Source organism: Puntigrus tetrazona, unplaced genomic scaffold (genome assembly GCF_018831695.1).
Source record: "Puntigrus tetrazona isolate hp1 unplaced genomic scaffold, ASM1883169v1 S000000897, whole genome shotgun sequence".
Taxonomy (NCBI): Eukaryota; Metazoa; Chordata; class Actinopteri; order Cypriniformes; family Cyprinidae; genus Puntigrus; species Puntigrus tetrazona.
The window spans coordinates 148,994-165,645 of record NW_025048497.1 but is presented as its reverse complement, the minus strand read 5'-3'; the positions used below and the strand labels follow the sequence as shown (position 1 = coordinate 165,645).

At 42.1% G+C, this 16,652-nt stretch overlaps 1 protein-coding gene across 1 annotated transcript; it reads right to left on the bottom strand.

The window, feature by feature from the left end:
- Positions 1 to 301: 301 nt before the first annotated feature.
- ddb1 (damage-specific DNA binding protein 1) lies at positions 302 to 15,981 on the bottom strand. The gene is made up of 27 exons (XM_043233612.1): positions 15,756 to 15,981; positions 15,090 to 15,238; positions 13,950 to 14,066; positions 13,657 to 13,878; positions 12,520 to 12,634; positions 12,004 to 12,101; positions 11,764 to 11,922; positions 11,246 to 11,329; positions 11,046 to 11,162; positions 10,865 to 10,967; positions 10,216 to 10,291; positions 9,994 to 10,102; positions 8,900 to 9,078; positions 7,973 to 8,136; positions 6,673 to 6,780; positions 5,182 to 5,389; positions 5,008 to 5,103; positions 4,455 to 4,566; positions 4,207 to 4,330; positions 3,970 to 4,134; positions 3,327 to 3,421; positions 3,093 to 3,263; positions 2,905 to 3,014; positions 2,206 to 2,375; positions 1,716 to 1,818; positions 1,489 to 1,612; positions 302 to 648 (listed from the first exon to the last, which is right to left on the bottom strand). The coding sequence occupies exons 1-27, from the start codon at positions 15,814 to 15,816 to the stop codon at positions 565 to 567; spliced, it is 3,423 nt and encodes a 1,140-aa protein (XP_043089547.1). The 5' UTR covers positions 15,817 to 15,981; the 3' UTR covers positions 302 to 564.
- Positions 15,982 to 16,652: the final 671 nt, after the last annotated feature.

Here is a 16,652-nt window from a genome sequence, read left to right as displayed (position 1 = left end):
CACATCACACTCTCTTGCTTCTCATAATAAAATAATGCACACTCAAATCAATATTTCATGTCCATTTATTTATTTATGAAGTAAGCAGTCATGTAATACACAGGATAATGTACAGTCTGGCCCTGATTTGAGCTCTTATATCAGCCTGTCCGGGTTTATTGCACATTATCCAGACAGTTTCAACAGCAGCAGCACACAGGAGACGAAATAATACGACTCCATTCATCTCTCTTGTATGTTATGTGCTGCTTTTATTAAAAGACCACACACACAGAGTTGATAAAACACAACAGGCCCAAAGTACTGAACGAAACTTTATTAAAATAAATGAACAGAGACAGCACAATGATAAAGGCTTCACTAAAACTATTGCAGATTGGTGCTGGCAGAGTCAGAATCCAGCAGACATCTTCATCTGGAGCTCACAGGACAAGCATGTGAAGAGTACGCCAGTGTGTGAGCGTGACTGAACTCAATGCATTCAGCTGGAGTGAAACACACACACACACACACACACACGCTCTGATTTATGTATAGTTATGTACAGGTGTGTGATGCTCGTGGTTAGTGGATCCGCGTCAGCTCCTCCACGATTTTAATAACCTCGTCCACCGTCGCCTCACGCTTCATCCCGCTGCCGTCATCGATCTACAAAACACACACACACACGAGTGAATAAAGACTGATGTAACAAGCGCATGGGAGAGCGTCAGTCTAGGATACAATCTCACGTTAGTGCCTGATGCAGAAGTCTTTGTAGGTATTTTTATTACAATTATTACATAACTTTTAAATGAAGACAGCAGTGAATGAGTATCTTTAGCCCTGCTTCTGGAGGCGTATCAGAGCACTGTAGACAGATAACTCTTTTTAAATACCTGATGTCTCACTCATGAATACTTCACTTGTTTAATTACTGGATGAATCAGCATTTTTGAACGAATCTCGATTCAATCACAATCTCAACTCAGTTTTTTTTGCTTTATTTTAACCTTAAGAAGACTTCCTTCTTTCTGACAAACAGTCAGGGTTTTTTAAATCCTGGCTCTTCGGATCTTGTTAATGCTGCTGGATAGCGTGTATTATTCTGAAGCTCCGTATATCTCCCTTTGACGTAAGCTGCATTCGTTCTTGTAGTGAAACCTCTGACATTTAATTTCTCGTTTTCGACTTAATTCGTGACTGGCGTTTAGTACTGCTCTATCCTTGTTTGTCTATTCTCTTCTGAGCTTTCAACTCTCGTTTTACAACAAATATATATACAATTTATGGTGCTTTAAAATAACGACTGCTACATTAAAAAAAAAAAAAAAAAAAAAAAAAAAAAAAAAAGAAAGTCATACACCTAGGATGGATTCAGTGTAAATATGGGGTAAATTTCATTTTTGGGTGAACAATTCCTTTAACTTCACATCACTGTATAATACCATAATCAGGAGGCCTTCTACGTCAGAGCATGGACGGAGCAGAAAGACGAGTGTGTCTCACCTGCAGTGTGCTGACCACCTCCTGCATCTTCGCTCGACCCAGATCCAGGAAGCTCTCGATTAGATCTCCGTCAATGAACCCCGTGGCCTGTTCAGTCTTACGCTCCGTGTGGAACGACCTCCAGGTGCTGCTGGTCAAGGACCTCAACAACACAGTTCTGCCACACACACACACACACACACACACACACACACACACACACACGTTTGTCAGCTGCTGAAGGATATAAGCTGTGCTCGATCTTTCCGACGCTCTTGATGACTTTGTTGAGTCTGTTCTGTAGATCCAGCAGTAAACTGTACCAGCCCTCCGACAGAGACGTCACCAAACCTCAAAAACACAAAGCATCAGCAACACACATTTACTCACGGTAATGACATCAAGATTATCACAATGCAGTTCATCTGAGAACTCGACTCAATGGGCCTCGTTTATCAATCTAACGTAGAACACATTTAAATCTAAAGACATTCAAATCCTGATGATCGACTAATCCTGTCACGGTTCTGCAGCAGTTTTATATGCTCAAAAATAAAGTTCAGCGGGCTAAAACTGGCTTCACGAGCCGAGACCAGATGTGAGATTTCATCTTAGCCACCGCTCACATCCATATTTTAATTTTAAACGTTTAAGCAACTGAACTCCTGACAAACAGCACTATTTGTACACGTCTTCTTGTCTCAGACAGTATGAGGGCGTTACAGGACAGACGCTCACCGATCATGCCGTTGACGGTCCCGAACAGCACCGAGCCCTGAGTCGGAGTCGAGCTCTCGCCCAGATTCTGCAGCACCAGAGATCCGTGTGAAAACACGTTGACAAACTCGCCCAGATGGAACAGACCCACCTCCTGCAGGTGCTGCCGCTCCTCGTCTGTAGTCGCCGCGCTGGAAACACAACCATCAACGACTCGCTGAAACATTAACGCTAGCCTGTGACTGGCTCACGCTAGGTTTCATGTGAATCCAAACAGTTGTATTTAAAAACATCTTGGCTCTTACAAGCTTTACAGTGAATGAATGTTATTTTTCTAAAACCATGTGAGGCACGTTTTATTTTTGATGTGCTTTATTGGAAAAAAAACTGTTTTGGAAAAAAAAAAATTATAAACTTGGAAGAGTCAGGATGTTTTTAAATGCAACTTTAAATGGATTCTAAAGGAAGTCATTTACAGCTAAGATGCCCCGAGGGCGAGTCAATCATTGGCTGATTTTCTCTTAAAGGTGCAGTGTATGCAGTTGAAGGAAGCACAGCTTCAGAAGTCACTTCAATTCAAGCAGCTCTCTGCTGCTCAACATGACCTGGAGCAGGATGTAGAATCTGTCCCCTTCTCATAAGATTAACAATCACGTGGATTACGATGATGCTTTCACAGATCATGGGTAAATGTGCCAGTCGAGTCATTCCGATCATTACCTGTCCTTCTGACAAACAAACAGATTGAAAGCGTTCTCTGCTCCCAGGAAGTTGTCATCATCCAGAATTTCAACAGCGCTCATCCAGTTAGGATTGAAATCACGAGCAATCTAATGAAATGGAGAAAACATTAAGTATCACAACAGCTTGCAACTAGAAACCCCATCCTCCCCGGCGGCGGCCCTCACCTCCTCGAAGCTGCCCTCCATGGGTTTGTAGGCCAGCAGCAGCACGGAGCGCATCAGGTCTCCCACCAGGATGAAGTCTCCTTTAGTCTTCAGGTACAGGGCCATGATGTTATTATAGTGATTACACTCGGTCCTCAGCTCCTTCTCCGCCGTCCACTCGTACAGACGCACCTGCAGAGACAGACGTCAGCGGAGCTCTGGGAACACTGAACAGCATGATGGGAAGAAACTCACGGTGCTGTTGATGCTGGCCAGCAGTTTACCATTAAACTCCACCATGGAGTAAACCGCACCTTTGACCTCCTTCTCTGCCACCGTCTGCAGTTTACCTGCAGTCACAGAAAACCAGAAACAGCCCATGATTCAACACAAACACACACACAGCTATGACAAACATCACGCAGAATACACCAGGTCAGAAGAGAAGCTGCTACTGTTTTGTGGGTCGTTGAGCAGTTTTGTTTATTTTAATATGAAATGGTAAAATCTTGAGGAGTGAAAGTATGTTTTGTTTTGAGACGAGCTGATAATATTCTGCATCACACACACCTCACGTATACTCTAGTGCAGGCTTCCTCAAATCTTGGCCTGGAGGTCCAATGAAGTGCAGAGTTTAGCTCCAATCCTGATAAAACTTACCTACCTGTGATTTTCTAATGATCCTGAAGACACTGATTAGCATGCTCAGGTGTGTTTGTTTAGGGTTAGAGCTAAATTCTGCAGCAAAGTGGATCTCGAGGTCTAGATTTGAGGATCCCTGCTCTAGTGAATGTGTAAAAAACAAAAAGTACACTCATTGGTAAAGCAACAGTGTATGTAGAAACATCTAGAGAATCAAGCGATGGCTGGAAATCATCCGGGGTGTGTCTGACATTACCGTCTGTGTAGTGAAACACAATGATGCGGCCCTGTTTAGGCTCCGCCTCCTCCGGATACACCATAGCAGTGCCGACGATGAAGTAGACGGCAGGATCTCGGCCCAGCTTACAGGAGACCATACTGAGAGCATACTCGTTCTGCAGGAACTGATGAGCATGCAGCACTGCAGAGATACAGGGCGTGAGACGTCTCTCTCACACACACAAAAACACAAACACGCACGCTCAACACTCACCCTCAAACGTGTGCTGATCCACCACCAGCAGACTGTGAACCTCCACCTCCTCCCCGAAAGATGTCTCGTGAGGAGAAGTACTGCTGGGAAACAGCTTACTGGAGCTGACACTGCTGGAGAGAGCCTGAGCGTGCACACACACACACACACACACACACACACACACAAACATTAGTACATATTTATGTAACTACACAACTACAAAATGCTCGACACACACACACACACACACACACACACACACACACCTGTGTGCTGGCGCTGGGTCGCATGGGTGATGTGGTCCCGCTGGCGTCCTGCATTTCTACTCGACTGGACAGAACTCCGAAACACTGAGACACCTCCTGATAGCAGATACGCCTGAAACGACACACACTGATCATTCACTGAATACTCCCGCCGCTCTAGATCACTCAGTAGTGTATTAACCCTCAGAAACAAGCATGTTCCTGCTAAGGACACAGGTCCCTAAATAAAAGCAGACGACTGGACTGATTAGAAACAGCAGGACTGTAAACAGACGCGCTGTACTTTAACACACAATCATGCATTGGTAGAATACATTATCTTTATTATGGAAGTTAACGCACAATTCTCACGACATCATACACCAACATTTTAAGGGTGTGTGTGTTAAATATGAATTAAACGCAACAGCTCCAGTCAGCTTTCACTCTCATAATTACGCAATGACACCACCTAATAAATAATGAGCTGACTAGCACTGACATCCCCGGTTTAGTGCACGGATAAGTCTTTCCTGCAGCCTGGATGTGTTCCTGTTGGAGGACACACACTCACTTGGGCGACTCGTAGAGAGGAACGGTTCGGATGTGGAGCTTCTGGATCTCATCGATAGTGCCGATGGTAAGAGTGCTATTGTTGGCCAGAGCCAGACTGAAGAGAAACAGAAGAATAAATCAGAGTCACTACAGTCTGCTGAGAGGAACAGGCCTGATCTTCCTGCAGCCGTACCTGTCGGGGTATCCCTCCGAGTTGAGGGGGCACATGTAGTTGACCTCCTTCAGGTTGACGTTGGAGAAGACCAGTTTGTGGTTGCTGGAGTAGATGACGGTGGGCCGGTCGGAGCAGGCGAAGACGTTTGAGGTGGAGAGAGAACGAAAGGTGCGCAGAACAGTGGGCTGAGTGCCCAGAGTCACCTTCTTACGCTCACTCAAAACCCCTGCAGAGAGCGCGCACACACACACACACACATTTTAATATCTTACTGAGGACAATGCATAGACTTTGAATTTTTTTTTTACCAAATTAACAGTATTTTCTATCCCTAACCCTACTCATCACAGAAACATGTGAAGAACACTAGATCTACATCAAAACTACTTTTGGCTGATTTATAAAGCTTTTTATCCGGTGACGAGTTAAACATCTCACTACTGGGTCATCCTGATCTTTTACTATATAAGTGATGACATTACTGACATACTTCCTCACAAGTATAGTTAATCCAGTACACACACACACACACACACACACACACACTTAAGATTCTTACATCAAAACATATACATGTATTTAATTAATCTCTATTATTTCTTGCCTGAATAGAAAGAGCTAGATCTGCCTACTATATTTATTTGTGCTATTGCATGTCATTTCTTATTTTATTACTGTTTATTTTTCTTTATGTTTGAGCTATATTAGTTTTAGCTGTGATATCAAAATCAAGCACTGTGAAACTGGTAACTAAAATGCTGGTATAGCTGGTATAGTTTGTTTCTCCACTGCAGTTTATTAGCTCTTTAGAGTGTGTGAGATATACACATCAAGCTCTCACTGGATCTCCTGCTTGACTATCAATGAGAGGAACATCTCTACTTCCTCAGCAGAACGTGAAAGGAGTGAAAAAAATTAATTAAAAGCCATGCTCATTCAAAGCAGTTGGGTTCGATCCGTTACTGGCTGTGCTAAGTCTCTTGTGTCACAAAATACCCTTTAGACTATTTATTATATCACTTAGAAAATAAAACATTTTGAGTGGGAGCAGATACATTAGATTTTGGTGGCTGTTTCTTTAAATGTAAATAAGCTGCTGTTTCCTGCCCCTTTTCCAGAATAGAGCTGTGCCATTACAGCTAGTACCTGAAAAAAATCTGTCTTGATTCTGATGATCACGTCATGAAACCTCAGCCTACTGTACTCTGTGGAAACCCTCTGAAAGAGAGCCGTGTCGAACAACACTCTGAAGCACTTTATATCACAATAAAAGGTTACGTGGATCCTTTTTCATGGCGAGTCCAGTGGGAAATTTTGGCAGGAAAAACTTGAACCTCTATAGTTCCATATAAAAAAAAAACCCTGCTACAAACATATATTAAAATGCTCTAATTAATTACTGAAAAGCCAGAAACATGCTAAAGTAACCAGTCCATTGGATGTCATGTTGACATCTTCCCAAAGAAAAAGTGATGTGCGTGTGTGTGTGTGTGTGAGTGTTTCTTTCACCTGTCTGAATATCCAGTCCAAAATAGAAAAGTGCCCCGTCTCCCAGAGCACACAGCAGGTAATGACTGCCCTCAAACGTGGTCATGAGGATGGAGCGAGGGATGATCTCTGCAGGACACACAGTCAGCGGTCAGTGAGAGACATGTGACAGGAAATGACACGTTCTTCAGTTCAGCAAACAACACATTCATGCTTCAGACTCTTTTCTGATTCATTCACCAAAAAGCCATGCTACTACGCTCCTTTCACCACATGCTGTGAATCTAACAAATCTTATACAAGGAACGAGCACCAACATTATTTGTGTGTACCTTAAGCCCATTTTTAGACAGTCTTACACTAACTGTATCCTGCATTAACCCTGAGCGCAGCTGAAATACATTCACACTGCACATTTCATGAACGTCTGACGCTCAGGCTCCTCCAGACACTTTCATTCATTAATCATATACAGCATAGAGAAATATCTTTTAATGGAAAGAGACCGTTATTTCAATTATTAATAAAAGCTAATCTAAATAAGTACACTGTTACCTTTATAAAATGTATCTCAGAAGATGCAAAAGGTAAAGATGCAGGAATAAGCCCCGCTGATACGCCTCTAAACTTCAAGATAAAGTGTGCGTTCCGATATATTTGAGATATTACACTCAATTTGACAAACTCTAGCTGTGTGTTTCCCAGCGAGAGAACACTAGCTGCTCATGACTGTGTGAACGTGACCTAGATAGGTGTTTCTGACCACAGCAACACACTGAAAGAGGATCAGCTCCAGACCTGAAGACATCCTCAATCTGACTGTTTCAGAGCACGTGACGCCACACATAACCATTAGCACGCCGCTGGGCCTCGATGGTTTTTGTGCAAAATGTCTCAAAGAATTCAGTTTGAGTTTGGGGAAAAGTGCTTTTTAAAAACTTCCACAAAAGGTGAATAAATAGAAGTGATATGCGAAGCCAAGAGAAAGTGTGTTCTTCAAGCTTCTCTCTGGGGACTGTGTGTGTGTGCTTCACTTTTTAACAACATGCCAGCATCAAGGCTATTTTCACTGCAATATCTGAATAAATTACACAAGGAATACAATTAAAAGATTCTAAAAGACATTTCTAAAAGACATCCACAACTCAAATACATTCAGGTGATGCATTTTTAATGAATCAGTTAGAAACATCAGAATAAAACAGTTGTCATTTCAGTGTGGTAAGACACAATGGTGGTTCTTCACCTTTTAATAAATACCCATGTGTAAATCTCTTATGACCCTAAAGTGTATGTGTGTATGTGTGTGTGTGTGTCTCACCTCCACCCAGCATCTCTTTATGCAGTGGGCTGAAGCAGGGTAACTTGAGCAGACGGGCTGAGATGTCGGTCCAGAGCCCTACAGCACAGATGCTGGACTCTCCTGCGCTCTCGCCCAGAGGAGTGATGTCCAGACACGCCACCTCATGCTCCATCTCTGTAGAGCTGTACACAGACACACACAGACACGTTCAGCTCAAGTCCTGATCAAGGCTGGCACTGACACTTTATTTTACACAATTGGTTCTGGTCTTCTTTTTTTTATCGTTCCAATATAATATAATATTTATTTTATTATGCTTATATATGCTCCTTTGCCTGACCTGACTGTTTCAGAAAGCATAGCTCAAACGTGTTTTGGAGCCAAAACAAACTCCCCAAAAAGTCTGCTTTGATGAGCCGATCCGAACTGCTGAAACAAACTGAAAACGAACTATGTTTTGGCCTGATATTGTGTCATTTCAGTTCTTTCTTTAATTTCGTTTGAAGTATATCGGGGCTTGTAGTGTTCATATGCAGCTTTTTTAACAGCGGTAACCAAGGAAACATAATTGCTGCTCATAAGCACCATCTGCATCTCATTCAGCTCGTCGCCCGCTTCATTCAGATGTGTTTTATATAATATAGTTTCACCAAACTCAAGCCAGACAATTTGATTCAAATTAAATCAAACTTAAATCATACAGGCTAATTTAGATTAAAAACAGGTCTTGCTGCATGTACGCTGCATCTTGGTTTGCTTCGTGATTAAAATGATTTAAGTGATTTACTCTCATTTGAAAAAGAGCACAAAGCCTTAGTTTGTTTATATAAATTTTCCTGTAAGGGCTAGGGTTAGGTGCAGAGCAATAACACACAGTATAAAAACCATTATACCTATGGAGAGTCTCCACTTTTCACAAAAACTAACGTGTGTGTGTGTGTGTACCTGATCTGCTTGAGCTCTCCTGTGAGTATCTGCAGGTAGTAAAGCACTCGACCCACAGCCAGGACCACCTGAGTGCTGTTACAGGACGCCACGCTGATGTTTCTTCCCTGAGGCTCCTTCCACTCGCTCACCAGAGACTTGCTGTCCTGAGTGACCAGCCTCACAGACACCGACGTGATCTGAGCATGCGCACACACACACACACACACACACATGAACACCTCTACTGTAAGTATGGCTTGTGTGTGTGTGTGTGTGTGTGTGCGCGCGCATGCATACGTACAGGTTTATATATCCTGGCAGGGACTTAAACCTGAATACATACACTCATGGGGACTCTAAATTGCTCCCCATAGGTACAAAACTGTAGAAATCAAACCCAAAGGCTGTGGGTTTGAGTCCCAAGGTCTGGTAAGGATTGTAGGAGGAGGAAGTGCTTGTAGAGTAGTGTTGTGCTGATAGATGATCATATCGACGACAGTCAGATATTAACTACACCAGCTGTGTTTGTCAATTATCAAGAGGATATTAGGATCACTCTCCTATTAATATATAAAACTATTATTAGTTTTATTTCTATTATTAGCCGGTCTATTACTATTGGGATATTATTGAATTGCCTGCTATATCAGCTCAGAGCCACACACACACACACACACACACACACACACACACACACACACACACACACACACACACACACACACACACACACACACACACACACACACACACACACACACACACACACACACACACACACACACACACACGAGGATTCCCCTCCTCTTTGGAAATCTTTTAAAAATGAGCTCTAAAACTAAGACCATAACAAGACTGAATGGCAGGGTGGTAAACCTTTAAGAAATGATGTACAGAGTGCTAAAAGAGTGTTAAACTGTTAGTCTACTCCGGGTGTGTGTACCAATTTTTCAGCAAAAATGCTGAAAGTTTCCCGTGAGGAGTAGGTTTAGGTGTAGTGCAATAGAAAATACTGTTCGTACTGTATAAAAAAAACCCCAAAAACATTATGCCTACAGAGAGTCCCCATAAGGATAGGTAAATATGTGCTTGTCTGTCTGTGACACACACACCTGTATAAGCTGCTGATGTGCTACATTTCCACAGAAGAATGTCTGCTGATTATCCACAAACCCCGGCAGCTCCGTCTCCTCCACCTCCTCTCCACTCAGCATCAGCACCCTACACACACACACACACACACACACACACACACAGAGAGAGAGAGACGACAGTACTGAGTAAGCAAGGTGTGTGTCAGCTCTAGATTGGAGTAAACCAAATGCTTTTCTCACCTGGTCTGACCAACAAACGACAGAACCAGCATGTCATCAGTGTCTCTACCCGACTCTGAGCGGAGAGGCCACAGACCTGACAAACACACACATAATATTAGCATGTGTCAGAGGACAGCCAATAAAGAAAAGGAAGAAAGCAAGCAATATTTGTTCAGTGTCAGAAAAGGTTTTGTCAAATGCATATGTACGCTGCAGAACCTCTCATTCAGTCTGAATCTGCTACAGTACAATACTCTACAAGAACATCATCAGCGGCTCCACCTCAAACTGCAGAACACCCAAAAGACCAAAAGATTACATTACGCTCGAATCTTCATTAAGCACCAATCAATCTGTGGATTAGGTCTGACAGGAAGTTCAGCTCTCAGGAGACAGAGCGGATTACTCTGAGTGAAAAGTGTTGAGAGGAGGTTTCAAATTAGATTTTTTATTTTTTTAAATTATTGCGCTGAATTAACTTTAACGTTAAATTGAAAGTCTCAATACATAAAACTGATACAGAAATTTTGGATGATGCTATTAACTAACATGCTATTCAATATTTTAAAAAAAGGAATTAATGCCTTAATTTAACAAGTTACCCAGCTAAAAAACATCAGCAGGAAAAGGAAATCAGCAGACAGATGAACATGAACACTGAAACAACCTTTGATTCCGGGCAGGTCGATGCTGGCATGCTCATGGATACCAATCCCGTTTCGAATAATCCTAAGAGAGCCTTCCTTAAACGCTCCGGAGCACGTCACCAGCTAAAGGAACACACACAGGAAGTGATGACATGCACCGAATCTGAATCAGGACCGCAGCGATGCCCAGACGCCTCTCACCTGACCCTGACCCTGTCTCTCCAGGTCCACCACACACATGTCCACTATCGGCCCCAGGTTAGTGAAGGTCTCCATTACAGCCACATACGAGCCCTGGTCATTAATGTCCTCAATTAGCTGCAAACACACAAACAACAGCTATTATCAACAAATCATTATCTTTATCAACAGAATGAGAACGAATCTGTAAAATTACCAACCTTAACTAGTTGAGAATCTCCTAGTCTAGATCCCACAAACACCACACCGTTATCCAGATACGTCAGACACTCTGCAATTGAGGTCTGGTGAAAACAAACACAGATTATAGTCACGTCTGTGTCTTATTTACGCATTAAAGTCATATCAAATGGCTGAAAACTAATGCCAATCTGTACTGTCACTTTAATTCATATAGTGTATAGCTTAGTGTAGTGTAGTACAGTATAGTGACGTGTCATAGTATAGTATAGTATAGTGTCATGTTGTGCAGTATAGCATAGTGTAGTATAATGCAGTACTGTAGTTTAGTACAGTGTCATGGTTTAAAGCACAGCGATGTGTAATATAGTACAACATAGTCCAGTGTAATAGTGTAGTGCAGTATAATATATAGCACAGCGTAAAATAGTGTTGTACCATGCAGCATTGTACAGCATCTCATTTTGTAGTATAGCGTAGTTTAGCACTGCATAGTGTAGCGTGGTATAGTGTAGTACAGTGTAATCTGATGTAGTACCTCTCCCAGCAGCTCCACATGCAGGTCTTTGAGGACCACGGCTCCGTCCATCAGCTCCTCTTTCTCCAGCAGCAGCATGAAGAGTCGGCCCTCCATGTCTCCCAGCAGGTACCGCGAGCCGTTCGGATCCACGCGGTTGTGACACACGATGGTGCTTTGCTGCGATGATCAAAACACGCTTTATACACAATTCAAACGACAGACGGAAACGGACAGGAGCACATCAGCAGATGTGTTCACCTTGATTGTTGGAGGAGCGATGGCTAGGTATTTGTCTCCATTGTGATAAGTGATGGATTCCTGTCCGATGATTATAGCTCCTCCAAACGGCTCTGGGACTGAACATACGAGAACAAACATCATCCCACAGTGGTCTGCAACTTCATGAACATGAATCACAACGGTTACAACAAATTTAACAGTTAAATAAAATCTGTTTTGACTTAAGCAGAAGAGCTTTAAAATGGCATTTGAATAATTTTTGGCTGTAGAAATAGTTTTAATAAAATGTACTATTCAACACAGTCATTTATAATTGTTAATGAGTTCCTGGTTGATTAACAAATCAGAAAATACTGTGATATTCAGATTTGTTTTAAATGCATTTTTACAATTTACATAACAATTTTAGCTTGAGAAACTCTGTGACAACATGACTTCTAAAAGCAGTTTGTTCCGGTGTATGCAAGCTATCATGCAGTATATTTAATGAGACGGGTTTCTGCGAGCAGCTGTAGTTCAGCAGATCTGCCTGACCTGGAATCACCATCGAAGCTTCAGCCTCCACGTTCTCCTGCTTCCAGGGTCCTTTGTTGAACTCCTTCTCCCTGAGAGAAACCTCATATGTCTTGACGTGCCGACCCTGAGGATCCTGGAGAACACACACAGCCGTATGACGGGACTCGCTCTCAAACACAGAGCAGAGCAGGAATTTACACTTTAACACAATTCGTTTTAATGAACTAATCAAAAGAAGGAATATATAATAAAAATACTATATATTCCTATAAAAATATGATATAGTTCTATAATATATAATAATAATAATAATAATAATAATAAAAGGACACTATATGGACCAGTATTTATAAATAATACAGTGGAAAAAAAGTTGAAATATTAACCCTGCATGTTCTGCTCATCTCTGTGTGAACGAATGGCATAGATGCGTGGCTTTATTACACTGAAGTGTGTGAACCTCAGCTTGTGATATAAACTCACAAATTCAGAGAATATATCAGTCCACCCTCACCTGCTCAAAATTGGGCTTTATAACTAGAAACTACAAGTTTATACTACAATTCTGAGGAAAAAAAAAGGCAGAATTGCAAGATATTAACTTGCAAAAACAGAAAGTAGAAAGTTAGAAAAATCTGAATTTATATCATATAAAAGGTGCAAATGTGACTATAATTCACAACTACAATTTTAGATCACAATTCTGAGAAAGTCACAACTGAGTTTGTATCATGTAGTTGAAAGAAAAAACCTTCACAGCAACCCGTCAAAATAAAAGATTAGTTTAACTTGAAGACATAGATACTGCTGTTCAACAGAGCGTACATAACACTACTACTAAAGTTATTACAACCTTATTTTTAAAGGAGATATCATATAATATTTCTTATAATACAATATTGTAATAGTAAATCCCCTTCATTTGCACCCAATTAATTTTTCATTAATAAAATAATAAATACAATCTGTAAACTACTTTTCATTAAACTATTTATATATGAAAATATTGCCACTCGTTTCAAATTATTTATGGGCCCAAAACATTTTAATAACATAATTTGACATAGTTTGAGGTAAAAGCATGTCTTGAATTTTGAGAGCATTCAGAACGTGATTTTACTGAATCATGAAAGAACATCAGTCTAGCTGGAGAACCTGATATATGAAGCAGACGGTGGGAGCCTGGCAGCCGTACAGGAACTGAACATCTATGACCTGCAGCTCCTCCAGACGGATGTTGAAGGCTTTGAGCTCACGGTTATCACGGTCCAGAGGAATCACCTTGAAGAGCCCATCGTACAGACGCAAGCCAATCATACGACACTCCGGATCCACGATCCCGATGATGCCGGTCTCAGACGGACGGCCGATCCGATCCTGCCACAGACGCAGCGGTCAGACCAGACCGAAGCAGTGTGTTTGGACAGGTGTGTGTTTCAGGGGCGTACCTGCACGTCCCCGTGAGCGCGGGTGATGATGTCAATGCTGTCTCCGTTCTGCTTGTACTCCAGGATACAGGCGTTGTATTTAGCAGTTAAAATGAACAGCAGATCTTTGCTCTCGCCCTTCACATGAAGCCAACAGACAGCTTTTAATAACATTATGCAAATCAGACAAGTGTTGACATGCTGCAGGAGTCTGTGTGAATAATTCAAGGGCTCTTACAGAAACGGCATCAACTGACGTGTCTCTCAGTGGTTTATGTCACGCTACAATCTAATGGTTTTTCTGCACTGACACTTAAAAGTCCACATCTTTATCATCCTTGGTTATATCAAAAGTGTTCTTTTAATATCAAGTAAATCAGGCACTTTGCAATAAGCAATGCAAAATACACCTTAATAGTGCCACCTACTGGAGGTGCTTTCATATTTAAAATATCACTTTATTAAAAAAAAAAAGAAAAAAAAAAAAAGAAATCAATAGAATTATTTCTTCAGTGGTAACTGCAGCTCAGAGGTGGTCTGTGTGAATGCATCTATATCCTGCTTTAGATGATCTCCTAATGATAAAACTGTAGGGTGAGCAAATACCACCCTTTAATGGAAATATTCCTGTTTCTTCTGTGTCCAGAGCAGGGAACACAACAAGAGAAACCAGCTCAGACATCAGCACAACAACATACCCAACAAAACACTGACCAAATCTCTGAAAACTAAGCTTTTAATTTCTCAATATACACACCTAACTTATATTGCAGTAAAACTGTTAGATTTAAAGACGGAACGATGTCAAATGCAGTAAGCAGCACACAATGTTCAAGTGTACAGCTGAAAAATGACTTAAAGCCAATTAAATGAAAGACGGTTAATATCCCCGGTTTAACAGAAAAGGCTTAAAACTAGTCCCAGACTAAAGTGAAAGTCTGAGCCGATTCAGCTGAAAGACACTTGTACTGCCAGATCTTAAAAAATACATCAGTGTTCTAGATCTATATATCAGTGCCTTTATTTTTTTTCCTGAACACAACTTCATAAAATTGACTTAAATGTCCTAACGAACTACATCTAAATCTAAGCCCTGTCTGTGAAACCAGGCCTGTATTTTTGTGGTTCTGATGCTCAGATCTCTGGATGTTCCTCACACACCTTGGGTCTGAAGAGCTCCATGACCGCAATCTTGCCGTACATGCCGACCTCCTTGACCGGCCGCAGACCCTCAGCAGTGACCACATAGATCTCCAGACGAGTATTCTTGGCGATCAGCAGGTTCAGGTCCTCGGCAGATGTGAAGTGACCTGCGGGCAGACAACAGGGCTGACTTAAACCCGGAACATCTAGCGAACATCTCGTGCTCATCGGTGTCCTCACTCTGATCGAAATAGTCTGACTCCAAATAAACATTCCTCCCTCGCGCTAGTGCTAGTCTAATGCTAATTCGGTCATACTAACGGTGTTTATGACGGGACCCCGGACACGATGAGCCGCGTATACCTGCGTCACACAGGTGTGTTTACCTGCAGCTGTGTTTCTTCGACAACATCATGCGTGTCTGAACTCTACACGTTACTCGTGACACAAGCAGCAGATCTTAGAAACTAAAGTTAGTCTCACTTTCACTAAAGCGTCGCAGACGCACCAACGGAGCCACTTCAATAAAAAGCACGCAGAAACACCTCGAAATCGCGCGGTCGTTGTTACAGACACACGCTGACAGATCTAACCCAGTTTTAGTGTGTAATCTGAACACGACACTAACGCGCGATCGGTGTTTATCCGCGGAGGCCCGAAGCGCGGGAGATAAACAACACTCACCCGTGATGCAGGCGTTCACTGCCGTGGGCTTCTGCGCCGTCACCACGTAGTTGTAGGACATGGCGTTCACTTAAATCAGACGAACAGCCAGAAATGAGGAAAAACTGTGTTTAGAGCGAGATATGTTGCATGAATCCGCCGAAGAGCGCTCGGATCAGCAGCGCAGGGTCTGTGTGTCTGAGCCGGAGACAGCGCCGCCTGCGGCCCGGAGGAACAACGAACTGCAGCGCTGCCCGTTTACACTGAGCTCGACTCCACGACGACGGGCTGTTTTTACCTGTGTGTGTGTGTGTGTGTGTGTGTGTGTGTGTGTGTGTGTGTGTGTGTGTGTGTGTGTGTGTGTGTGTGTGTGTGTGTGTGTGTGTGTGTGTGTGTGTGTGTGTGTGTGTGTGTGTGTGTGTGTGCGTGTGTGTACGTGTGTGTGTGTGTGTGTGTGTGTGTGTGTGTGTGTGTGTATAAATCCGGTACAACATTTAAAACCTTTAAACCGAACTATTCTCATAGTATTCACAGAGGTGGAGTTGGGCAGAGTAGTGAAATACTGTACTCAAGTAAAAGTACAAGTAACAGTAAAAGAAGCAGTCTTAATTATTACATGAGTAATAAATCTGTTTAAGTAGCAAGTTACTGGTTACTTTGAATATGTAAAAATTTAGTACAAATACAAAAATTAAGTAACGAACTTCGCCCAGTGTAGCTTTTTAGGGTATAAATGTACTTGAGTTAATGATTAGGTGGAAGCATCTAATAATAGTTAATAGTATCTAAGAAAAAAAATGATCTAATGAATAACAACTGGTACAACAAAATGATGTACTAGTCACTACTGGACTACTAGTCAAAACTGGTTGACCCGTAGAAGTCATCTGCAAAAAAGGGGAAACGTGACAACACAAC